The sequence below is a fragment of the Heteronotia binoei genome, chromosome 3 (assembly GCF_032191835.1).
Source record: "Heteronotia binoei isolate CCM8104 ecotype False Entrance Well chromosome 3, APGP_CSIRO_Hbin_v1, whole genome shotgun sequence".
Classification (NCBI taxonomy): domain Eukaryota; kingdom Metazoa; phylum Chordata; class Lepidosauria; order Squamata; family Gekkonidae; genus Heteronotia; species Heteronotia binoei.
In genome coordinates this window covers 147,823,415-147,851,178 of record NC_083225.1, presented here as the reverse complement: position 1 = coordinate 147,851,178, position 27,764 = coordinate 147,823,415, and the positions used below count along the sequence as shown (strand labels likewise).

The following is a 27,764-nucleotide window of genomic DNA, read 5'->3' as shown; positions in this document are numbered from 1 at the left end:
GTGAGCCGCCCTGAGTCCGCTTGCGGAGAGGGCGGGATATAAGTCAAATGTAATAAATAAATAAAATAAATAAATAAAAAAATGCCAGTAGGGCCTACAAGACCCACCTCTTTAAAATAGCCTTCACTTAATACCGAGCCAAGAAAGTTCTGCTGGATATGTTTTATGTTTTAGTCACTGGATTTTTATGGAAGATCTTAACTATAGCACCATAATGTTAATCTTAATATAATTTTTAATGATTTTAAGGATGATTTTATAATTGAAATTGTAATTATTGTATACGGTTTTATTGTACATTGTATTTACGTGTTGTGAGCCGCCCTGCATTGGCAAAAACTGCCGGTCTGTTATCAGCCTAGGATTGGCTAAACTTCCCTTTCTCTAAGACTGAAGCAAACTTATTTAACAGATTGTACAACCAAGCTAGCATGCTGATCACTGCTACAATAACTGCCATCCCTCAAGTAATTTTCTCCAATAATCTAACCTTTCTCTTTCTTTCTTTCCTCAGCCAGATCTTGCAAAGTGAAGGTTCAGTGTTGCAGCAAGATAAACCAATCTTTCCCTCTCTTAACTTCTCTCCCTCTTTTCTACACATTTCTCATTCCTTTCTGTCTCCCTTCACCTAATTTTTCTGGGTCTCCTCCCATTTATTTTCACTTATTGGTCTCAAGATCTCATTCCTATCCTCTTTGCTGATAGAATATATTTAAGAATAGTATAGTAGCAAACCTTTGTTAATATTATAAACAGAAGTCACTGGGTTTGCTGGGCAATGTACATCGCATAGGTTCTGCTGGGCTTCCAGCTCCCCCTTGCTTGAACTGTGGTTCTGTGCTTGACATCAGCTGGCATTGCCGCAGTGGCATTGGGTTTGCTGGGTGCTGTGCATTGCGCTGGTTCTGCTGGGCTTGCAAAATGCCCCTCCCAGTAGTTTCTACTGAAGAGATTCTCTGGTTTTATTTTAGTCCTTGGGAAACAATGGAGGATTGGGGCACCTTCTTGGAGGGGGGTGGGTTATGTGTTACTTAACATTCAGTCTGGTGAAGCTTGTAATTGCTATTTTGTGATGCTTTGGCGAGTTTTAATTAGTAAACATTAATACAATGTTAAGGCAGACTCATAACTCTCAAAAATGCCCTGTAGATGTTGGGGATGGTCAGCGCTTAGGCTTCAAAATGCAGAACAGAAGCCCTTCACTTCAAGTGCCTGCTCAGAACACAATTTTTTTTTTCTGTCAAGACACAGCTGACATATGGTGACCCTGTAGGGTTTTCAAGGCAAGAGATGTTGTGAGGTTTGCGATTGCCTGCCTCCATCTTGGTTCTATTTAGCTTCCGATATCTGATGAGATCAAGCTATTTTGGGGCTATCCAGGTTAGGTCTAGGCTGAGAGTAATGTGACTGGCTCAAGATCACCCAGCAAGCTTCCATGGCACAAGTGGGGAATTTGAACCTGGATTTCCTGGATCCTATAATCTGACACTTTAACCACTACACCATGCTGGCTCTCATGATGGAATAGCATGTTGGGAATTTGATTTTTTTTTTTTTTACTGGCATGATTATATATACAAAGTTAAATAAATTTTCACTGTCTGCAATTCTTTCCAGGCCACTGAAGCAAAGTCTGGGGCCTGTGGCACCTTTAAGACCAAACTTTGTTTTGCTGCTTCAGACCAACATGGCTACCCACCTGAAACTATTTTCTGGCTATTATTATTATTTGTTTTATTTCACAATTATTACTGAAAATAATTTTGTCATTCAGAGGAGGGGCCCTGACTTGGATGGACCCAGCCTAGCCTGATCTTGTCAGAGCTCAGAAGCTAAGCTGGGCCCAGTTGGAGGCAGGCAATGGCAAACCAGCTCTGAATCCCTCTTGCCTTGAAAATCCTACAGGGTCGCCATAAGCCAGCTGCGACTCGATGGTAAAAATAAAAAGAGATGAGGAGGGATGTTAAAAAATTATCTGCCAAATAGGCTAGTTATACCACTGGAGAGACCTTTTCAGTTTGCCACATGCAGGGAGGTGGCCACAAACTGTATGCCTGAGTACAATGATTATAAATGTTAAGAGACATGAATGAAGAAGACCACAGATCACAGGACTGTTTTACCATGACTTTTACTGTAAGCCGTTTGGGAGCTTTACCAGTAAATGTACCTAGTACATTTCCCTTGGGGGCAAATGGCATATCTGGAAAAATGGTACAAGGGAAGGGGTTGACCTGTGGCCCCAACCCAAATCAGCTGCTCTTACTCTTTCAAACAGAAGTCAGAAATTCAGTCACAGGCTTGCCTAGTTGGGCCCTTAATTTATTCTTGTATACTGTGGCATCAGAGACAGAAAGAGAATATCCAGTTTGTTTCAGTGAGAAAACACCATCCATAAACTTGCAACATCTCAATGGCACAAAGCTCTCAAAGCAACATGATGTTGCTCGATGGAGTATAGTTTTCTGCTGTAAAATGTCGGTGGGTCAGAAACAATGTTAAAAGTAGAATATCAAACACCTTTAAAAGAATAGTTACAGAAATACTGATTTTACTATTTCAAGAAAAGGGATGAGTATTTGAATTACAAATAGGCTGCAGGTTACTTACTTTCCTTCAGGTAGGAAGAAAAACTGTGGGTGAGGTCATTGGGAGGGAGGAAGCAGGCATCTGAAACCACAGGAGAGAGAGAGAGAAGGCTATTGTTGTTGGATGCTAAAACTAATACCTTAAAGCTTCCAAGAATGTGTATTTGCTGAAAGCCAGGCAAAATGCTCTTTGGGAAGACAGAGTTTCACAAGCACTCCTAGGCAAAACTTAGAAGCTTTAAAACAGATTAACCAAATGATGGGAACAACTTTTAGCCCAATGTCAATTTCCTTCCACAATTATCTCATTGTACAAACCCCTCCTTACTTATCCTTAACCACAGAAGTGCGCAATCAGCTCGACATGTTATGGAATGTTTGCTACTTCCCCCCTCCCTTTAAAGTCTGAATCAAGGCTATAGCAAGGTGCAACTTGACTCCTGCTTTGTTCAATTGCTTCAGACCAACACGGCTGCATGCTTGGATCTATCAAGGCTACACAGATTGACTCAAGAAAATCCCACCCCTGCCTAGAACTGCAAATCCTAGATCTGTGTGTTTCCAAAAGTTGTTTTAAAAAGTGAGATGCCTATTGTTTTACAACCATGTTTCTGCAGAAATTCAAAGGTTCCATAGGCCACAATCAGATCTCACTACAAAGCTGCGTTGTGTAGGGCTCTGTAGGGTGCAAACACAGCTTTGTTATGCTCTCATGCTCCCCTCTCTTTTCTAGCATGACTGAAAGATTCCTGGTTTCGGAAGCGAGTCAATTTGTAGTTTCCCACAACATGCAGTTTTCCCACAACATTCAATATAGGCAGGAGACATTTTTCCCCCTTTCCTTTCCCCAAACCAAGATGCAAAATCTCAGCTTAACCCCGTGTATATGTGCACTGATCTTGATAGCAAGAAAATGTTTACAAACGTTTAAAATTCTGGGTCAAATTAGGACCCAGACTTTTACTATTTTTTAAGGCAGTAAAATTGGCAGTTAGCATTTTGTTACAATAGATATAGATTTTTTTAAGCCCTTTGTTACCTGGTAGCTTTAATTCTTCTAATTCAATCACGGAACGTTTAGCACCAAAGTGTTCATTAAGCAATTTCTTTACATCTTCAGGGGTTCCAGGTTTTGGAGATGATTTTGCAAGAATATCTGAAATTTTCTTCTGGAGACAAGAAAAGAGACATTTGATGTAGCATTTAATCCTCAGTAATCTTGTCAAATACATTTCCCATTTGTTCTTGATCTGATAAAAATGAGTGTTCAGACCTTTATAGCTGTCATCTACATGGATCAGGATTTTTAAGATTTGGTGTGGATGTTTTAGGACTAACATATAACAGGAAACATTTTCTTAACAAATGTTGCCCTTTTTTTTGGCAAATACAGATCTGGCGTATTGACTTGGGCATGTGAGTTTGTGGTGCTCTGCAGCAGAACATGTTACAATGTAGAGCAGCAGATCCTGATGCCCATCTCTTTCACACACACCAGATAACCTCTGCTCAGATGTTCACCAGATTTCCATGTGAACAATTTTCAGAAATCCATTAAAGCAGAAAGGAACTTCATAAATGGTGTGTATGGAACTAGACTACAGCAGCACTCATATGTGTTTTGCAAGGTGCTTAGTAGTTTGAACAGATTAAACTGTTCTGTGTATGCAAAGACTGTCATTCTTAGAGTGATGATTCATAAAGTAAACACAGCATCCACAGATAAGAGTCTAACAAATATCAATGGGACTCACTTTACTTAAAGCCTTGGGAGGAGAGAACTGCTATTTCATGGAGCTATTACATCATTCACTGAGTCACTCAATTCCTTCAGGAAAATAATGGTCCTCTTGAGGGTGATGCTGATATTAACAAGAAATTCCACAACAGTAAGAACAAGGACACCTGAACATACTCCCTTCCTTCAAAGAGAGCTGTTGGGAAAATGTTCTTCACACAGGAAGTTTTATTATTTTCCTTCTAATTCATTCCAGATGCTAGAGAGCAAAAGATTTTTTAAAGTGTGAGTGAGAAGGGGAGGGAAAGAAAAGTTAGTTGGGTACTATAAATTACTATAATATCCTTGCCACATTGATTTCCTCACAGCTTGTCCATGTCAGAACTCAGCATTGTATTCATATAGAGTTCCAGAGCAACAAGTTCCTGAGGAAAACACGGAGAGGGAGGATTGATGTCAGACTCAGATGTGACGGTTTCCAGCATGGAGATCTCTTCCCTGCAGACCTCTATACAGAACCATTAAGTTTTTTCACTTCCAAGCACATGAGGTGAGAAGTTAAAATGTATGTATGCACCACAAAATAGATATGTGCATGTGTCATCCATGATTACATACATGCAATCTACATATTCTTTCCTATTTAGAATCAATATCCATGTAGGAAGCCTTCAATATGCAGCCCTAAGTACTATAGGGGTCAATATAAGCATTTCCTGGAGTTGCTTTTCTTAAGTTTTATCAAACCAGTTGGTTAGAGTATTGGACTAGAATGGGGGAGATCAAGGACAAAATTGTTACTGTGCCATGAAACTCACCGGAGACTCAGTCAGTCTTTCTCTTGTGCTGTAATGTTCCATACAGAATTGTTGTGAAGACAAAATTGGGGGACCATGTATTACAAATAAAATGTTATAAAACAGAGCACTCAGATCAAAGAGCTGCTTTCTCTCAATATGCTGCTCATTATCCATATCTGAGGGACCATCTCTCCCATATGTGCCCCAAAGAGCTTTACTCATAGTCAACCAATATCTACTGGTTGCCCCAGGCTTGAAAGACACCCAACTAGCCTCAACCAGGGCCAGAACTTTTTCTGCCCTGGTGGAATATGCTCCTCCTTGAGATCAGGGCCCTGCCGCACCTTCTACTGTTCTGCAGAGCCTGCAGAACAGAGGTGTTCTGCCAAGCCTTTGGTTGAGGTGACGGATGTCTAAGTTAAGTTGGCCTCCCTGCCACAGTCCGTTCTGCAAGGGGCCAGTTCAGTTTCTGTACTTAGCATCTCCAGTCTCTGACACTATATATTAACTGTTTTAATATATATGTTTTAATGAACTATGTTATTTGATATGTTGTGATCCACCCTCAGCCTGTTTGCAGGGAGGGTGGAATAAATATAGGTAGGTAGGTAGGTAGGTAGGTAGATAGGTAGAAAGATAGATCTATATCTGAATCTAGTATAATTTCTCCAGTTCTTGCCAATAGCCTCAGTACATCACTCTATATTGTACATTTCGCTCAATCCCTATGGGCCACTGCTTCCAGTGCTATGGAGTTCTAGTGACTCTGTTCGAACGCATTTGCCTTTCTGATCAAGATGCTTCTTGTTTTGCCAAAGATTAGCACATTGCCAAAGGCTGACACATGGAACAAGATTCTCTACAGGTGTCTGCATGTCAAAATACCGAACAAGAGTGTCAGCCCAGGTGCAACCATTAGCAACGCAGCAGCAGCAGCAAAAGTAATTATAAAACATGCAAGGGTTATTTTCTATACATGAGCACTCTAGTGATTTACCATAATTCTGAATATCACATACATGGAACTTATAATCTTAGGCAATTTATAATTATTCTTCCCACAACTGTTTTTGTGTGAAACATAGCTTAGGTCTGTACAGCTTGTGGCTGAACAGTTATACCAATTTTCCAGGTGCTTAAATTGCCTCAATTTTATGGATTCCTGGGCAAGCAGCCAAGAAAAGAGGGGACTGATAAAGTTCCTCATAGGCTGTGCTCGGCTTGGGGTATCATAAGGCTGAAATATGACACACTGACCCAACCAGGGTATGGGGGAAGGAACCCATATTAAAGTTTTTAAAAGTTATCAACTTTCTATTGTCCTAAGGAAAGGAAAGGTCCCCTGTGCAAGCATCAGTCATTTCCGACTCTGGGGTGACGTTGCTTTCACAAAGTTTCCACGGCAGACTTTTTAATGGGGTGGTTTGCCATTGCCTTCCCAGTCTTTTACACTTCCCCCCCAGCAAGCTGGGTACTCATTTTACCGACAGAAGGATAGAAGGCTGAGTCAACCTTGGGCCGGCTACCTGAATCCAGCTTCTGCTGGAATCGAACTCAGGTTGTGAACAGAGAGTTCAGACCACAGTATTGCAGTACTGCTGCTTTACTACTCTGTGCCACAGGGCCGTTATTGTCCTAAACACCCCCATTATTATCTTACAGTAGTAAATAGACGTGAAAGCCTTTAAAAAAACAATTGCTCTGGAAAGTCAATTAGGAGTAAGTACCCTTCTTCTCCTCTTTGGTTTTCCTTCGTCTTCTTTTTTATCCTTAGATTGCTCTTCTTCTGTACCAAGAAAGCACTCTGTATGCTGGGGAAAAAAATAGTGCTTGAGTTACTGCTTGGATTGAGTTAGTGCTTGGATTGAGTTACTTCACCATTAAAAACACTTTAAAACATATCCGAGATGGTGTGGAAATTAGGCACATGTTTTGGCTGGCAGGGTCTGCTAGAAAATGCAAAGAAAAACTATGTCCAGGTTTTCAGTTCATACTCATATTTACTCATATCAGAGTGGATCTGGAGGAAATATAAAGCATATTGTGGCTGGAGATAAGAAGGAACTTTTTTTTACAGAAATAGAGCCAATTAAAATTACAAACAAACAGTTGATGGGCTACTTTCAAGTAGCATAATAAACAAACACTGAACTAGGAATCCATTCAGATCTGTTGTTAACCATCTGGCTAACTGAAAGTTTTAAACACTAAGGAAATGAACACAATTTGGCATTAACTGCACAGGCTATCAAATGAACAGGAAAAATGGGCTCCACCACTCAGAAACTACTTTTTCTTCAGCTTATAATGATGTCTTTAGGTTGAATGCTAGCATTTCGCTCTGCAAAATTTCTCACCACCTTTTTGTTGCTGAGCTGTATGTAAAAGAACAGAGCTACAATTGATTTTACACCCTCCCAGCTTAAGAGTTTGTAGCTGTTTTCTATTTTTTTGCCTAATTTGGGAGCCAAGGAATCTCAATGTGGATGAAATCTCCCATGTAATGAAACAATCAGAGGAAACATTACTTATAATTGCAGAAAATGCACATGATGTGGGAAAAAATGCCCTTCAGATTCCATTCACAGATAAGCTTGCTTACAAAACCAGAATTCTGGCCCATCTGTTGTATATAATAAGCTATTTAACCAGCCAGCAGGCCCTCTAAAAATAATACTTAGAAATCTTTCTCCTGCGCTAAGATTTCTTGGGCAAAATATTCCTTGGCTCTCCCTTTCACTGTGAGCGTAGTACCAAGACTTCATTGCAAATGTGTATGTATTTCCATGCAAAGTACATTAGGTACATGTGCATGCATGTTTGCAATAATTTATTTTAAAATAAAGACAACCTATACACATTTTGGTTTAGTGGAAACATAACAGAGAAACAGAATTCTTAAGGTTAGTATATTTTAAAAATTGATGTTTTAATGCCTAAATGGAGATTTATTTATAGTTCCAACAAAACAAGGATGGAACAATAAACGGAAACTCCACATTCAGAGGCAGAAAACCTTTGAATACCAGAACCTTTGAGTACCAGAAGGCTATATCAGGGGCATGCTGGGCTTCGATGCTCTTTTGTTTGACCCCCATATTAGGTGGCCACATCAGGTGGCCATTGTGTAGGACAGGATGCTGGACAAGATGAACCACAGGTCTGATCCAAGAGGGGTCTTATGTCCTTAGAGAAACAGAAAAATTGTAGCAGTAGCATTGTGAAATATTTAATTAGTACAACACCAGTGCCATTGTAATATTAAAGGACAACATTAGGACTGAAAACTGGTCTCTCTCTTTATAACAATAATTCATGTCTTCTCATACACAATTTCTAGATGAGCCAGCTTTCATAAAGGTCTTTGAGGCTACCATCTTATTTCAAAATATGCTGCTCCTCACTCTCCTCCATTACCTGAAGTATCATCACAGAGGAACTGGATGGTAAAATCTTGAGAGTGTATCAAGAATATGATATGTGTTATTTTAATCCCTTGTAGATAACAAAATCTGCAACTGGTTTTTCTACTTGTAGTGTATTATTTTTTTGGGGGAAAGTTGTGAATTTTCTGTTTTCCCTTGCTGAGGCTGTTTGAATTCTCAAACATTTGGAATAAACTCATGCTCAGCTCTCTAGTGCTAATGGATCTCTGAAATGATTGTCTATGGAGAATATAAACACAGGAATCTGGGCAGACAGCTGCATAAAAATCACTGAGCATTTCAACAGGCAAGAATTTTTAGTTAAGCAAACACATTGAGTTGGATTGTTTTCCCTATGGTCATTTTAATATATTTACAGCTTATCTATGCTGACCAAAGACTCCATAAAAGAAAACTCAGGACAACTGTTTTAAAAAGTTTTAAGTGTGTAAAATCTGCTCTCAGAAAGAAGTAATGGTGTTTAACAAGGAGAAGAATGGAAATAAATATTTGACAGGAGATATGGAAAGCTTATCTCACACAGGAAGAACAAGCAAGCTCACTGTGCGAGACATGGAATACAGATTCCATATCTAATTGTGGCTCCTCATACATCATGTTCTAGGAGCTTTATTAAAAGCACGTATGTCTTCTTCTCAGTCTGCAGGACCAAGAAATCAGCTAATTTTGCAAATGGTAACTATCCCTGATTTATTTTGCATATTCAACCACTCTAAGGTCAGAGTAGATGTTACAACATCCATTTGCATGACCCATGGATGCCAATGCCATTTTAGAGCTGAGCTCAGCTATTTAAAAATGCTGCAAGGGGCTGAATGCACAACACAGTGGAACCAGCTGAGCTTGTTTCCTTCCTGCACCTTTTCAAAAGCTGAAAAAAGGAGGAGGGGGGTAGGGATAAGATCACATAATTCCACTGTGCTATGGGGCCAATTACAATTTGGCCCTTGTGCCACACTGGGTAGTTTGGCACTTAGCTTGGGATTTCTTTAGCCATGTATAGTAACAGAGAATGCCAAGTGTGTGTGAGACATGTGTGTGTGTAAAGCAGACAGGCTGAAGACAAAGGCTGCCCCCCCCGACTCTGAAACAGACTGCTTTTTGCCAGCCTGACAAAGGTAATCATCAGCTTCCTCCTTTACCCTTTCTCAACTGGTGATGAGAGACGGAGAAACAATCCTGGAATGGCTGAGAAATAAGTTGTTAACAGAGAACATCTGATCCTGAGAAAAAAGATGCAGGGCAAGAGCTAAGTGCATCCATGGAAAAGCCAGGCAACGGACCAAAAAGAGGCAAAGACCAGCAAAAAGAGACACCATGATGTCATCAGTCCTATGTGTATGCAAAATGTCATCAAGTTGCAGCTGATTTATGGCAATCCCAGCAGGGGGCTTTCAAGGCAAGTGAGAAGCAGAGGTGGTTTGTCAGCGCCTTCCTCTGCAGAGTCTTCCTTGGTGGCCTCCCTTCCAATTACCAACCTTGCTTAGCTTCTGAGATCCGACAAGATTGGGCTATACCATGCTGCCTTTCCTCTCATCATCAGTCCTACAAAGGTGAAAACTGGCTCTTGTAAGGCCAGACTTCTACACTTCACCAGTAACAGAGCTCTCCTGCTCAGCCAATCCATCAGTGCAACCACAAATGCAGAATGATCTGAAGCAGAGAATTATGAAGTCATACTAGTCCACATGAGTCATACAAGCCAATCATTTGCAAATTTCTATGAACTCAGAACTGGATGTTTGTTTGTGGATATACCTGTAATCAGTCACTGGAAAATATTAATGTAGTATTTTTCTGGAGCCTGCTGATCCCACTCTCTATCTTCCATATGGTCTTACTGGTGCTACTTGTGAATATTCTTACTTGTGAATAAAAAGTACAAAGCATCAGTAGACCAAACCCCCTCCCCCCCACAATTTTTTTTCTGCTAAGAAGCAGACTGGTATTTAGGAATTATTTCTCAGTACAAACATCCAAGGAACGGTTAATGTCTCTAATAGCCTGTGTATATACAGCAACATGACATGAACTATTTCATAATAGCTCTGATTCAAGTTACCATTATGACATGACAGGGGCTGGAGCTCAGTGCTAGAGTATATGCTTTGTGTGCAGAATGTCCCAGGTTCAATCCCTGGCATCCCCAGTTGAACAGATGAGATGGCAAGTGATATAACTCCATGGTGACCTTATAAGGCATAAAGCCTGCTGAGAATCAGTGTGGAGGTGGCAGAGGTTCAAGCAAGAAATTCACTGCTCAGAAGAACGTTAAGAAAAAGGAGTCTGTAACCTTGTATGGGCTTTATCAGGATTAATACTGTAGCTATCAGAGTTTTAATGCCAGCGTTCAAGTTGCTATTCTACCTTCACTGTTTAAAAGTAGAAAGAGCTACTTTTATGATGAATTTCCTTCAAAAGGCATAAAGAATGACTGGGGCTGGGGAGAGATGCACAAAATACTTCCAGATCTATAACAAAGAAGGTGAAGGCTCATGCATGAAGATTTCAGAAGTCCATGTGTTTCCTAATTTTAGACACAGATTATGACATGCAGGAACACCTATTGATGGTCTCACTGGTTCAGATACTGCCTTCATGGTGAGGCTACAAATGCAAAGCTGCCCCCATATTGCGTTAATAGCACAGAAATCAATTTGAGCATATGGTATACAGCTGCCTAGTTGGCAGTCTTTTCAGGATCACGGCTGTCATCATGTCCAGGCAGGCACAGATCCAATACAGGAAGGTGGCCCAAAGCTCTTGTAGGGTCTGGGAAGCTGTAATGTCAGGCCAAGCCAAGTACTGACTCAAGAGGGGTAGAGTGCATTGCTCTTGGTTCAGGAAATCAGTCATCGCAGGAAATCGTTGACGGAACCTGGAAGGAGCTGAGATGCATGCTGAAAAGCTAACACTAGGTCTGGATGGCAGCTTTCCACGGCTGGTTTAGTGGTAAGCAGAACTGAAACTAAAGAAATGAGATGCCTAAAGAAGAAAATATATTAAATGCAGCAAATACAAGGATTTCTAGTACTCATTTAGAATGTGCCACCTGTGCTGATTCTGCTAGCCACCAATCTGCCTTTTGAATCAGCATTAGTGAACCTGGAAATCTAGACAGGCCCTGTGTGGCTCATGGGTACAAAAACAGCACACATTACATTTTAAAAACTTGAGTTCACTTTAAGACAAGTGAGGCTGGGGCTAAGGAGCCCCAATCTGGAAACTGAGACAGGAAAGAAGAGAGGAGTCTGGGTTGAGAGAATAGCTAAACAGCCTTCCAAAGCAAAGGAGCAAGGATGCCCATGCAGCAACAACTATGTGTCTTCTTGCACAAAAAGTAGCTGACTGATTAGAATCCTGATCATACCTGGCCAGTCAGGATTAAGCTAAGTCTGAAGGGCTCTCAGTAAGCACTTAAGAATCAATCAGGTCAAAGCTTAGCAACTACTAAGTTACTGTAACATAACATTATAATGATATGTCAATTGCTGCTAAAAAAAAAAAAGGCAGAAAAGGCCCTACAGGGGTGGTGGAGAATTTGAATTATCCAAAAAGCCCTATTCTGGTTTGGATATCAAACCAGAGCAAAGCCTCCATGTGAAAGCAGCCCCGGTCCAACACTCTAACCAGTGTACCACACTAATGTATAAAAGTTTGTGCAGTGACATCCATATATGGATACTACAGCGTGCAGGCATCCTGGTGTTATCTGTATTTTAGGTTTTCTACCCAGCCAAACAGCACTTCTTTATTTGGGATGAAAACTTCATTTCCTGGCAGGACATGAAAATCAACCAACCTGTTTCCTTTTCTTTGAAGAAACAGGCTTACTGATTGCAGCAGTTTGCAGCTGTTTCATTGCTTTACTTGGTCCAGTGTCTTCCTCCAAGGATTCGTCATCAGAAGGACCTAAAGACAAAAAAGCCATCAATTAAAGAATAAGAACATAAGAGAAGCCATGTTGGATCAGGCCAATGGCACATCCAGTCCAACATTCTGTGTCACACAGTGGCCAACACACACACACACTGTGGCTAATAGCCACTGATGGACCTCTGCTCCATATTTTTATCTAACACCCTCTTGAAGCTGGCTATGCTTGTAGCCACCACCACCTCCTGTGGCAGTGAATTCCACATGTTAATCACCCTTTGGGTGAAGAAGTACTTCCTTTTATCCGTTTTAACCTGACCGCTCAGCAATTTAATCGAATGCCCACGAGTTCTTGTATTGTGAGAAAGGGAGAAAAGTACTTCTTTCTCTACTTTCTCCATCCCATGCATCCCATGTAAACCTCTATCATGTCACCACGCAGTCAACATTTCTCCAAGCTAAAGAGCCCCAAGTGTTTTAACCTTTCTTCATAGGGAAAGTGTTCTAACCCTTTAATCATTCTAGTTGCCCTTTTCTGGACTTTTTCCAATGCTATAATATCCTTTTTGAGGTGTGGTGACGAGAATTGCACACAGTATTCCAAATGAGACCGCACCATCGATTTATACAGGGGCATTATGATACTGGCTGATTTGTTTTCAGTTCCCTTCCTAATGATTCCCGGCATGGCGTTGGCCTTTTTTATTGCAATCGCACACTGTCATGACATTTTCAGTGAGTTATCTACCACGACCACAAGATCTCTCTCTTGGTCAGTCTCTGCCAGTTCACACCCCATCAATTTGTATTTGTAGCTGGGATTCTTGGCCCCAATACGCATTACTTTGCACTTGGCCACATTGAACCTCATCTGCCATGTTGACGCCCACTCACCCAGCCTCAACAGATCCCTTTGGAGTGCCTCACAATCCTCTCTGATTCTCACCACCCTGAACAATTTAGTATCATCTGCAAACTTGGCCACTTCAGTGCTCACTCCCAACTCCAAATCATTTATGAACAAGTTAAAGAGCATGCAGATTCTTATGCTATTAATGGCAATAAAAAAATGCTACTTCATCAAATGTTGGTTGATAACTTCATATTTTACATAGCTGACCATCCAGGGGGTTCAACAGTTATGTTCAAGTACTACTTTACTATGCCCTAGAATACAGTGGTATCGCTCTATCTTTTTTGTGTGTGTAAATAAATTTTTATTAGTTTTCCCTTATATATTATCAAAACATTGAAATGACCAATATAATAACACAAGAAGAAAAAAAACATAATGTTTACACTTGTCAGTTTTCTCAGGTAGGTCATTTGTAAAAACCAAATTAAATTTACGTTCAGAGGTGTAGAATGAGCTATACAATATCCTTGTTTGAGGGATATATCTCCGTTCTCCCATACTAAGAGCCTTTCAAATTAGTAATATATTTTCTCATACAAATTTTAAGAGTTTTATATTACTATTAACTAATAATTATAAATTTCACCTTTCAATTTTCATTATTCTTATAGGTATTGCTCTATCCATGTGCTGAGTCAACTGCTTCCCCAGATACCTTCTGTACACTCTAACAGAGTAACTTTGGTACAGTGTGCAGCTTGCCAAGAAAATCTTGACAGCTAACTAACATTTCTTTATAAATCCTGACTTGACATGTCCAGAAAGGGGAGAGGGGGGGGGGGTGTATCCAAAGCAGAGTTGTAAATAACCCCTTCTCCTGTATCTGCTTATACACTGCTTGTTATAGAACTCTCAAAGTAGACAAATGGCTTCCAGGATAGAACTTTGCAAACAATGCACCACCTGTTAACTGTCTATCTTTGCTTTGGACTGTGTTCTAACACGCAATACCCGCCCACTCTTTCAGCACAGACTGACAAAATGAATCACATTTAAGGCAGAAACCCCTTTGCTAAATGTGCAATGACTTTTCAGACTGCCCCACACTGAAGCAAACTTTACAGTACATAATTTCTTATTTTGGTAGAAACATCAGGACTAAACTTCAAATTCTGAAAAGTGTGACTGGATCATCACAGTTTGAAACTATTGAAACTCTGATCTAATCTAATTCAATTCATGAACTTTTGAATTTTGTTATTATTACTATGTACCTCAACCTAGAATTCCATGTATACACAAATCTGTGTACCAAATTCTCAATTCATTTGAATGCAGGAAGATGCAATGGAGTTACCCAGTCTAATCTAAATCATAGAACCCAGAGCTTTTTTTTATAGAAAAAGCCCATCAGGGACTCATTTGCATATTAGGCCACAGCCCCTGGCATCACCAGTGTTTCACACAAGGCTTTTTTTGTAGAAAAGTCCAGCAGGAACTTGTTTGCATATTAGGTCACACCCCCTGATACCAAGCCAGCCGGAACTGTGTTCCTGCTAAAAAAAAAGCCCTGATAGAACCTATAGTAGTTTCTAAACAGCTGCATAAGACCAAGCTTGGAATACTGTGTGCAATTCTGGTCACCGCACCTCAAAAAGGATATTATAGCATTGGAAAAAGTGCAGAAAAGGGCAACTAGAATGATTAAAGGTTTGGAACACTTGCCCTATGAAGAAAGGTTAAAACGCTTGGGGCTCTTTAGCTTGGAGAAACGTCGACTGTGGGGTGACATGATAGAGGTTTACATGGGATGCATGGGATGGAGAAAGTAGAGAAAGAAGTAACATTTATAAAGAAATGTTAGTTAGCTGTCAAGATTTTCTTGGCAAGCTGCCCACTGTACCAAAGTTACTCTGTTAGAGTATACAGAAGGTATCCATCCTACAGAGATCAGTTCCCTGGAGAAAATGACAGCTTTGTCAGGTGGATGCTATGGTTTCACATCGCTCTTGAGCTCACTCCTTTCCCCACATCACTCCTGACCTCACGGAATTCTGCCTTCTTCAGGCACTACTCCCAAATCTCGAGGAATTTCTCAAGCCAAAGTTGGCAATGCAATTCACTTGTGACATTTTTTTTCATTTTCTACACTGATTGTAGAATCATAAACCTAGAAGATACCTAATACATCCTGTGCACATTCCTGTTGTCAAATAATGCCCAAACTCCAAAATGAAGCAGGATGCATTTGGGATATAGATAATGCCTATACCTATATCCTTGCTGTTTGCATTTTGTCCACTAGATTTCTCCTCTGCAAAGAATGACAAGCTAAGAGGTCAGTTTTCCAACAAGGTTGCCTGTCTTCGGTGCATGGAGAGAGCAGCATGGAAAGTGGGCTGAGTTATATTTAGAGTTTGGTCTAAATCTCCCCCTCCCCCACCTCTCCCTTACAGTGCTTTCTTGGGTCTGTGGATCTAACACTGCTGCATTGCAACTTAGACAAAATAACAAAATTGAGGAAGGTACACTGCTGGCTGAAATAAGCAAACTGGGGGCTCAGAAGAGAAAACCTAAGTAGAATTTCACACATTTCTTTGCTGACTTGGATTTGGCATTTATGGGTGAATGAATGGGTGGATGAAGAAAAAAGAAGTTCCCCATACATGAAAGAAGACTGTCTTCCTAAATATGGTAAAGTTTTTTTTTTCTAATATGATTTCTCAGAAATAGCTTGATAGCTTACATCTTAGTGGATTTATTCTTTGCATGAGGTTCCTCTACGTAAATGATAAATGATCCTTTGGATGTAACTTAAAGTTATTCACTTAAAGATACACTGTTTGCATAAGTTTTAAATAATTAATAAGAACAGAAAGCTGTAAATAATGTACAAAATAATTGTATGTACAACCCCATCCTGATTTAAAACTGTTGAGTTTACAATACAGGTATATTGGAAAAACTATAGAATTCTGGAGGCACTAGAATTCACTAGACTTCTGGATAAAGGGTAAACACAGTGTTTGCGCACTTAGTATTATTTTGCTTTATGTATAGGTGAACACGTGTGCTTTTCACTTACTATGACTCTGCTAAGCAGGCTTCAGGGCAAGTAGCAGTGAAGTTTAAGCAAGTGTTTCTGCCAAATGTGCTCATACTGTGAACGCCTTCCAAATCACTAAATGCACATCAGAGCCACTGGAGTGGTCTGGCAATGGTGAAAGAGATGATGTTCCTCTGAAAGGCTACTTAGGCACAGAGGTATACTATTATGAAATGTATCACTGAATGTGTATATGTCTGGGAAATATGCATCATCTACCACTTCAGGGAAAACTGGGGGAGGGAGGATCTTTCTGACTTCTAGGACAATGTCTGAAATACCATGCGTTTCCCAGAGCTCTCAAGCTAACTGTAGATCTATGAAGAAATAAGGATCTCTGATAAAGGATTCCAGGAATCTGCACCTTCTAGTTCTTAGAGGAAAATATGAGAGTTAAACCCATTTCAAACTGACCTGAGTTTGCATTCTTCAGGAATCCACTAATTTGGGATTCCTCAGTTTGCCCTGATGCTGTCCTAGCTGTTGATTTTGCAGGGGAGGAGCTGTGGTTCAGTGGAAGACCCCCTGCTTTGCATGCAGATAATCCCAAATTCAATCCCTGACACCTCCAGTTAAAAAGACCAGGCGGCAGGTGATATGAAAGATCTCTGTCTGAGGCCCTGGAGAGCTGCTGTCATTCTAAGTAGACAATACTGACCTTGATGGACCGAAGGTCTGATTCAGTATAAGGTAGCTTTGCATGTGTTTAATCAATTAGTTTCTTTGAGGAAGCAGCAAGGGCAATAAAATTACATACTTAAACATTATGGGATATTTTTGCTATTTTTTCCAACAGCAACTGTACTGTTTTAAGAGCCATGAGTAACAGAGGCTGATTCCGCATTAGCCTTTGCTCTGGCACTGTGTTTCCCCCAGGGCAGATGTTGGTTTCCGCACATCTTGACCCAGGGCAGCAGTTTGACCCGCCTCCAAAGTGGTGTCGCTCCGCATTTAGGAGATTGGCAAAATGCGAGAAGTTTATTTTTGATGCAGTTTCGGGGCTCGAAATTTATGTGCGGAACTCATGCCAATGCGCTGTCAAACTTCTCGCATCAGTAGAACACACCCAGTGATTCTGCCCAGTTATTTAGTCATACTTAATTTTACTCCCTTTGAAAATTATCCAATATTTTCCTGAAATAGAGTAATTTTTTAAACAAATCACGTTTCGCGTTATAACGCGAAAAATATATAACGATGTAACGCGATTTTCTTTTACTGAATACATCCCTTGCTTCCACCCGCCCCCATTCTTTACGGTATTCCACGTGATTTTGATAATGTGTCATTGCATTGTGATTACTTTCTTCCCCCCTCCGATAAAAATCACTCCTATTATAATGTTTTTTTCCAAATAAGATTGTTACAACACAACTAAATAAATAGTGGTTACATGAACTACTTTAAAGATGTGCGATTGCCACTTTTATCGATCCCCCCCCCCCATGGCCTCAAATAGGAATGGGAATTTGATTATGTTCATAGGTTTCTATTTTTGATAGGTTGGAGAAAACTTCTCCCTTAACCCCTCTGCAAAAATCTCCCCCCCACACCACCTTTATGCATCTGTTTGTAATTTGTTATAGCTTTTAATGGAAAACTGTGTGCTTAACATCCAGCGTGTTGTGGATAAAAATGGTGGATCGCCGACTCAGATTTCCTGGGGCTTAGATAACCTGTCAATGGCAGGGCGAAAGGAAAACATGACTTTGCCAGAATTATGCCTCTGGCAGTACGTTGTTGTAACGTAACGTAAGATGATCGCATTGTAACGCGAACACGCATGCGCGTTAAAAAAAAAAGGGAAACTGCTATGATTTTGGGGGAGCTCCGAGAGCAGCAGTAATGCGGAATCAGAACACACGGAACAGATTGGGAATTGAATCCGGGAGAAATCTTCTAGTGCAGAATCGGGAAATCACACCTGCATGGAACAACCTTGGAGCGAAAGGGAGGCAAACGCCAAATCAACCAGAGTGTTCCAGGATAATCCAGTTGGAGAAGTGAAACTTCTAACACTGCTTAGATTAGATTTGGATTGTAGAATTGATAATTGTTGGTTATTTAAATAAGATTATTGGTTTATTAATTAGCTAAATTGAAGAATGATATTTGTGGCAAATTAATTGGGGAAGATAATTTGATTGGGAGGGTTTTATCATTAAGGAGCTTGTGGAGTCAATTAATTAAATTATATTTTAGCTAATGAGTAATGGGTAGAGTGGGGTAGGGTTTCTAATTAAAAAACTATTGGCTATTATTGGCAGGTTAGTTTTTAATTGATAAATTGGCTAGAGAGGGGAGGGCTGAGGAGGGAGTAGGTTCAGCTGTCTCACCGGTCTGAAGTTCTGGTGACACTGGCAGGAGATTACTGGCCTGGGGATTCCAGTACTCCTGGGAAGGGGAAGGTATGACGGTGGGCTCGGCCCCCTTCCAGCCTGCATCTCATCCCGATGGTGACAGATAGTGGAGCCAGGTTAAAGTACTCGCCTCCGTCACTGGTGTTATGCAATGCCAGGTCCATAAATAATAAAACCTTTACCCTTCAGGAGTTCCTGCTTGAACGGGATATAGACCTGGCATGCATGACCGAGACCTGGGTGCGTGATGGGCTCTCCCAGATGGCCCCCCCAGGATACTCTCTCCCAGATGGCCCCCCCCCCCAGGATACTCGGTCTTTCACCAGTCATGGACTAGTGGGTGGGGGGAGGGGTGGCCCTATTCATACGAGAGGCTTACTCCTTCCGGGCTCTCCCGGTCCCAGAGATCAAGGGTATTGAATGTGCCGGTCTGGCGTGGGACGTTGGGGAGGGGTTGGCGATCTGGCTGGTATACTGACCGCCTAACACACCAGTTGGTGCCTTACCGTCCCTACTGGAGGCCGCAGCAGGCTGAGCATTGGAGCATCCAAGGCTTCTGATCCTGGGTGACTTCAATGTCCATGCCGATGACGCGACCTCCAGTCAGGCGATGGACCCAGTGTCATCCATGGCGACACTAGGACTCTCCCAAATTGTTACAACGCCCACTCACCAGGTGGCGCTCATGTTAGACTTGATCTTCGCGGCGGGAGTTTCAGTGGACAATATTACTGTTGAAGCAGTGCCATGGTCGGTTTAATGTTTCTAATGTAACTGTTTTACTGTTGGTGCACCATTGGTCACCGTATTGTTAGCCGCCCTGAGCCTGCTTCGGCGGGGGAGGGCGGGGTACAAATAAAATTTATTATTATTATTATTATTATTATTATTATTATTATGCCCTCAACGCTCGTGTGGATGTCCCACCCCAAGCCCGTTTAGGCAGTGAGCGTATTTTAGCTCACCTGCGGAGTCAGATGGATCCGGAACGATTCCTGACGGCTCTACAGGATCCCTGGCTCCCTGGTGATTCCTTAGATGACCTGGTAGAGTCTTGGAATGATAGACTCTCCAGGGCCATTGATGAGATCGCACCTAGGCGTCCTCTGCGCTCTCGCCCAAAGCCGGCACCTTGGTACAACCAGGAGTTGCGGCAATTAAAGAGCGGACTCAGACAACTAGAGAGGCAATGGCGGCGTACTCGAGACGAAGCGACTAGAACATCTTATAGAGAAGTTATGAAGTCCTATGAGATGGCAGTCAAGGCCACAAAGAAAACATACTTTGCGGCTAAGATTGCGTCTGCAATTTTGCGCCCGGCACAACTGTTCAATACAATTCGAACCCTGATAACTCTGCCACAAGGCAGACCAAATTTTAATGAATTGGAGATTGACTGTGAGGCTTTTGCGAATTTTTTTGCAGATAAGGTTGCGTTGCTCCGCCACAACTTCCCCGCCATATTGGAGACAGTATGTGAACCTGAGGCTCTGTGCCTGTCTTCGGAGTGTGTCCTGGATGGTTTCAATGCTCTCAGCCTGGAGGAAGTTGACAGGATCCTCTTGTCTGCTCGCCCTACAATTTGTAATCTGGACCCCTGCCCCTCCCTGGCTTATTAAAGCTTGCCAGAGGGAGCTTAGATATCCTGTACGGGATATCATAAATAGATCCTTGATGGAAGGGCATTTTCCAGCACCTCTTAAAGAGGCGGTGGTCCGCCCTCTATTGAAAAAACCAATGTTAGATCCGGCCAAATTGGCACGCTATCGGCCGGTCTCGAATTTACCCTTTTTGGGTAAACTCATTGAGAGGGCAGTGGCGTTGCAGTTGCAGAGTTTTCTGGGAGGATGCTTCCATTCTCGACCCCCATCAGTCCGGCTTTCGTCCAGGTCACGGGACAGAGACAGTGCTGGTCGCTCTGATGGATGATCTCCAGCGGCATCTGGATCGAGGTGGCTTGGCAGTGCTGATGTTGTTAGACCTATCGGCAGCGTTCGATACGGTCGACCATTGGCTGCTGACTAGCCGTCTCGTCGACGCGGGGATTCAGGGGCTGGCCTTACAATGGCTCTCCTCGTTCCTTGATGGTCGGAGACAAAGGGTGGCGATTGGAGGTGAGTTGTCCCGGAGGCACACACTTGATTGCGGGGTCCCTCAGGGGGCAGTTCTTTCCCCAATGTTGTTTAATATCTACATGCGCCCTCTTGCCCAGATTGCCCGGAGGTATGGGCTGGGTTGCCACCAGTATGCTGACACCCAGCTCTACCTACTCATGGAAGGCCGGCTTGACTGTGTCCCCAAAAACCATTACAAGCCGTGGCTAGATGGCTCAGGCTGAGTAGGTTGAAACTAAATCCAGCGAAGACAGAGGTCCTTTGCTTGGGTCGCCGTGGTCCGGGAGGGAAAATTCCCCTACCATCTCTTGATGGTGTGCCACTGACAATGGCGCACAGGGTCAAGAGCTTGGGGGTACTACTTGAGCCTGCCTTAATCATGGAGGCCCAAGTAGCAGCCACTGCGGGCGAGGCAGTTGGCTCCTTTCCTGGAGCAGGACAATCTGGCAACAGTGATCCAAGGTTAGATTACTGTAATGCTCTCTACATGGGGCTGCCCCTGTGCCGAACCCAGAAGTTGCAGCTAGTGCAGAACGCCGCCGCTCAGCTATTATTAGGGCTCCCTAGATGGAAGCACATTCAGCCGGGCCTCCGGGGACTGCACTGGCTGCCAATAATATACTGAGTCCGGTACAAGGTGCTGGTTATTACCTTTAAAGCCCTATATGGCCTAGGACCTGCCTACCTTAGGGACCGTCTCTTCCTATATGCCCCCCAGAGAGTGCTGCGATCCGGCTCTAGAAATCTGCTTGTAATCCCCGGGCCAAAGGAAGCCCGATTGAAGTCAACCAGGGACAGGGCCTTCTTGATCACAGCCCCTTGCTGGTGGAACCAGTTACCGGAAGAGGTCAGGGCCCTGCGGGACATTGGACAGTTCCGCAGGGCCTGTAAGACAGTCCTCTTCTGGTTGGCTTATAAATGACCGGCATTGAAACATTGAAATATTCTGACGGAAGACTATATGATAGCACACTGAGACTGATTGATGTATTGATACATTAGTTGTTTTAATTATGTAAATTATTATTGTATTTTAATTCTTGAATTTTATTGTTAGAATTTTTATGTTGTGAGCCGCCCTGAGCCCGCCTTGGTGGGGTAGGGCGTGATATAAATCAAATGAAATGAAATGAAGAAGTCAGTGAGCTGTTTACTAGCATCAATCCTCTTGATAGGATATGTTGTCAGGGAAACTGGATGGAATTCAGTGCTTCATGTTCTGCACAGAACAATTCAGAACACTGTAGCGTAATTTTGATATTAGGATAATTGTAGCTTTTCAAGCATAAGGACAGGGCATTAATTCTTTAAAAGAGTTTCTTAAATGTCCATTTAGTAGAATGTATTTTCTCAGGCAAACTGCAAAGTTATAATGGTACAACAATAACAAATAACAAAGCCAATATATGTTGTCATTTTATGGGAGGGGGCTCATTTTCCAGATGTATGACTCCCAAGAAATATAACCTCCTAATACTTTGCCTTATTTGTTAACAAAATTTTGGTGTGACATTTCAGAATGTATTTGATTTATAGTATGTGTTATTTCCATTTGCTGAGCAGGTTTAACCCATTGTAACTGTAATACACTGATTTATAATAGTAATCCATTTGTTCATCAATTTAAATTCAACTGATTGGGTATAGCTAAATTAATCCAGTGGTTCTGATAACTAAAAAACCTCCACTATTATAATGCAGAGAGCAATCCTGTAGTCTTCTAAAGCTATTGTCTTCAACCCATTGATTGGAACCTTCAAGTGGGTTGCAGAATCCCTCTTCCTAGGTCATGAGCCCTTACTGAGTTGCTATTTTTCCTTGCCAATTTGATATAGCAAGATGTCATTATAACAAGTTGCCATGCCTTCTGATAAAATGACAACATATATTTGCATTCATGCTGAAAAAAAGTAGCAGGACAACAAGGTAAGGTTACTTGGTAGTGCAGAGGATTCCCTCTTGGCTTTTCCATCACTATAGTACACCTGCTGGTTCTTGGCTTGTGTTTCCTGTCTGCAGCTCTTTCAGTCTTCTTCCCACATTCCTCATCTTGACTTTGGTGAAACCATAACTCCCTCCTCTTCTCATCACATGACTCTTGAGGCCACATGCTCATAGCTCAGTGAGTCTAGAAAAGTTGGAGATCACTCCACTAAGTACTATTTGCATACTATTTGACATTCTTTCAAAGAATTCTAGACTAGATGGTCTAATCTTTATTGGCATTTCTGATGTTAGAGACAAGAATTCATGTTTGGGATCAGTTAAATTTTAAGAGCTCCTCCTGATTGTGCATATTTATTTTGTAAATTTAATGTATATTGGTATACCATGGGGATTCAAGTTTTAAAAAGCACAAGGCTGAAATTAGCATGTCTATGATCCATTCCGTTCAGAATTCAAATAATATATACTGCATGTATTTTACAAAAGCCATAAAAGAGGAACAAGGTTTTTCAACCATTTCACTTCTGACAGTACAGTTTTTAATAAGCATTTCAATTACATACTACACAGAAGACCAACTGTAGAGCTTCTACCACACCATTTGGGCTTGAAGATGGCATCTGGGTTTTATTTTTAGAGGAAGAGGGCAAAGGAGGACCCTATAATTCATGCAAGACACATCCATGACATGCTGACAAACTCAGTTCCTGTCACCTAATTTCAGACTTTTCTAATCTTCTAATCCACCTGCTTCCAAATTCACTTCTAAAATAGTTTACACTGGGCTATAAAGATATAAAACTGATACTCCAGCAAATCATGCCAAAGAAATTTAGCTTACTGTTCCTTTGCTATTTTGATGCTTACATTTAATTAAAGCTTAAATATAGATCCACTGCTTAATGAATAATATATATATATATTGAGTACATTTTAAAAAAAACTTGCACCTCAGTACAAATAAAGTCAATATACTACTTAGTAAATCTCTTGTAGTACAGACCAAGAAAATTATATAAGCATCACAGCAAACAAGAGGCAAAAATATGAAATATGTGAAGTGTGTGTGGTTACATGTATAGTAACACATTTATTTGATTTCTGACTTGCTCTCCTCTCCTATAGCCATGTTGTCTTACAGACTATCTTCAGGGAGACTACAGATACTGTCTGTGATACTATCTACACATCTGAAGAACTTTATACACTGTGTGACTTATCCCTGAGATCCCACCATTCTAGAATCAGAACATTATTTTGATAGTTGTACTCTTCAGCATATGGGAAGTTGGTAGTACACATTTCAATGAAAGGCTCATTATCATCTCATTATCCCAGGGCAATTTGGGTAGATGGAGCCAAATTGCCCTGGGATACTTTGTCATCTGGGGTAGACTGATCACTAGTATTACTCCGGTCATATAACAAGCAGGATTTTACCATATGCTAGGTATGGAAGTGTGGTAACATGGTCACCTATACTTATCCAATGTATGGTTGGAAATGAAGAACTGTAGGCTGCAGAAACAGGAAAGCATCTGTTATGATAACACAACTTATACAAGAAAGTGTCTAGTGTGGAGTGTGACATCCCAGCCATTGCTGTTATGCTGATATCAATTCCTCAAGAAGCCATATGATATACTGGAAGACAAGGGGCAGTCTGAGTGTCCAATTAATGCTGCCAATCATAACAAATCAGGTGTGGACAAAGGGCACAGGTAGATGGGTAACTGAACTGAATATTCTGGGATGAAAGGATTCATGATTCATGAAATTTATTGTTTTTGCCCTGCTTCCCTTCCTTCGGATTCTATTCATTGTTGGTTTTTATTATGAGTTATTTATACTGTTTTGCATACAGAAAGAGTTCAGATATTATGCTGGAACAGTCTCAGTTGTAAATAATATAAACATTGCATATGCTCATAAGGTATGACACAGAAAGTGTGGTATTTTGCATCAATGTTCCCTCTAAGCTGCAGTGTCTTGTGAGCAAAAATTCTACTTTGTGAGCTACCGGCATTAAAGTTGTGAGTTACTGCATAATTATTGTGCTCTAGGGTCTTCCTGAGCTAAGACAAAAATCTGTGAGTTGCAGGCTAAAAATCTGTGAGCTAGCTCATGCTAACTCAGCTTAGAGGGAACACTGTTTTGCATGTGTGCTGTTTTGCATATTTCACACATTGGTTCTGCTCTTTATCTTGTTCATATTGTTCAGTTTCAACTGACCTTTCATTGTATGGCTGGAAAATACCTGCTGTAAAAAGAAAATGCCTACTTGAATGTTGACATGGTTAACTGCATGTTAATGGCAACATTTTGAGAAGTATAAAAGAGCTTTTTGCTCTTTGCATTATCTAAACATTTAATGGTTTGAAGTACTTCTCTGTGTTCTTGATTCTTAATGTAAACAGCTGCTTTACGGATTCTTAAATGTTGATTTCCATATAAGAAACAGCAAGATTCCCATATGTAGATTACAATGTGAACTATCTTTCCAGATGTACGTGTGGAACAGTTTGCATGGAAAGCAACATCACATATTTGGAAACAGCCATAAAATAATTTAAGTCATTCCTGGATAGGAATTTGGCAATGTAATATAATTTATGGAATGGCCCTTAAATGAAGTAATGGCAAGAGTACAGAATTCTAACCATAGCTAGTATTTAACCCAAACAAAATACTTGCGAAACAAAATAAATAAGAACAAATATAACAAGATATGTGCATGTATATACATCGCTAGAAACATATATAGCTTGGAGAAACGTCAACTGCGAGGTGACATGATAGAGGTTTACAAGATTATGCATCGGATGGAGAAGGTAGAGAAAGAAGTACTTTTCTCCCTTTCTCACAATACAAGAACTCGTGGGCATTCAATGAAATTGCTGAGCAGTCAGGTTAAAATGGATTAAAGGAAGTACTTCTTCACCCAAAGGGTGATTAACATGTGGAATTCACTGCCACAGGAGGAGGTGGCGGCTACAAGCATAGCCAACTTTAAGAGGGGATTGGATAAAAATATGGAGCAGAGGTCCAACACACATATATATGTGTGTGTGTGTGTGTATGTATATGTGTGTGTGTGTATATATATATATATATATATATATATATATATATATATATATATATATACACACACACATATATTAGCCACTGTGGGACACAGAGTGTTGGACTGGATGGGCCTGATTCAACATAGCTTCTCTTGTTCTTATGTTCTTATATATTATTCTGTAATGCAAAGAGCTGCTGTCAACAATTCCCAGTGCTAAAATAGAGCTGCATGTCTACTGACAAAAGACAAGAAGTCACCCTGCAATAAAGGACACTCAAAGCTCAGGAATATGATGGAAACGGCTTGTATTTCCTTGAGTGCTGACAGATATTCCAAAAAAGCTCAAAGGCAGACACTCAGGTCTTCTAGGGAGATACAATCAAAGAGGAGCAAGCAAGGTGGTCTCCATGCTGAACTGGTGCTGTTACATCTGAATCAGACATGTCTGGAATGACTTTCTTTAATCTCTCCATATGCTGAGTAAAATCTCAGTTTTAAATAGAGGAGTGGGAAGGCCTAAAAAAGCAACAGCAGCAATGCCAGAACTTTGCTGAAGTGCCCTTTCTAAGAACAGTGTATTTCTGGGGTTCCACAGCTGCCAATGAAGTACAGTTCAGGCAACGGTGAGCTATCTTGGTACATTACATTCAGCACTTCCTTGAAAAGTGATTCTTAAATAAGTTCTCAGTTTAAGAGTCTGACTTGGACAAGACAGACAAGAACAACATGTAAAATCAAAAAGAACAGGTAAAATCTATATATTTGTAAAGGCAAAGGCAGTTACTGATGTGTCACTGGGAAATCCCTATATCATAAACATTACACAGAGGCAGACAGAGCACTGGGCTTGTTTTTATTCACACCACTCCACAGTGATGGTTTCTGTGATCCTTGTCCTATTGCATTGTTGGTTGGTTTTCTTATGCTGCCTTTCTGCACTGCAATCCACCTTGAGTGATAGAAAGGTAGACTGTAAACAAAGTAAATAAATAGAAAGTATATTTACATAGAAAGACAAGAAGTGAGCAGTAATTTGCTTTACATCAGTGGTGGCCACACTGGATAAACATCAGATGTTTGAGAGCCATAAGACACAAATGTCAGATCCTTGAGAGCCACAAGACAGGAAGGAAGGAAGGAAGGAAGAGGTGAAAAGAAAACAACTTTAAATGCATTCTTCAAGCTGCCAGCTGACTTGGCTTGGAGAAATTATTTAAAGAGAGACATGCCTTCTCCAAGCCAGCTGACAGGGTAATGGAGGCCTCGAGAGCCTCACAATATGTGTGAAAGAGCCACAGTTTGGCCACCCCTGCTTTACACTCAGGGCAGAGCAAACTTGACCAAAATAATCAAAATGGTTTTCCAACATAGAAGAAGAAGAAGAAGATTTATACCCTGCCCTTCTCTCTGAATCAGAGACTCAGAGTGGCTTACAATCTCCTATATCTTCTCCCCCCACAACAGATACCCTGTGAGGTGAGTGGGACAGATAAGGCTCTCACAGCAGCTGCCCTTTCAAGGACAACTCCTGTGAGAGCTATGGCTGACCCAAGGCCATTCCAGCAGCTGCAAGTGGAGGAGCGGGGAATCAAACCTGGTTCTTCCAGATATGAGTCTGCACACTTAACCACTTCACCAAACTGACAGAATGTTTTGTCATCTCTTAATTAAGGTTCTCCTTTAAACAGCTAACGAGAATTAAAGTAAAATCCTTCCCTTGCTGGGGACAAAAATAACGTCTTCCTGCTGTCTGCCTGTCTGTGTCAAACCAAATGTGTGAAATTCAACTTCTTTCCCCTGCCCCCCTTTGCCCCATGCTTCAAATCTTGCCTTTTCTCAGCACTACACATGTTGAATCTGGAT

General features: G+C 41.2%; 1 protein-coding gene across 2 annotated transcripts in view; it reads right to left on the bottom strand.

The window, feature by feature from the left end:
- CMSS1 (cms1 ribosomal small subunit homolog) overlaps positions 1 to 27,764 on the bottom strand; it is a 297,016-nt gene that overhangs the window by 11,037 nt on the left and 258,215 nt on the right. For both annotated transcript variants that reach the window (XM_060234597.1, XM_060234596.1), the window contains 4 exons: positions 12,375 to 12,484; positions 6,854 to 6,937; positions 3,628 to 3,757; positions 2,611 to 2,670 (listed from right to left, as the gene is read on the bottom strand). In XM_060234597.1, the coding sequence (XP_060090580.1) occupies positions 2,611 to 2,670; positions 3,628 to 3,757; positions 6,854 to 6,937; positions 12,375 to 12,484 (384 nt within the window). The remainder of the gene's footprint in view (positions 1 to 2,610; positions 2,671 to 3,627; positions 3,758 to 6,853; positions 6,938 to 12,374; positions 12,485 to 27,764) is intronic.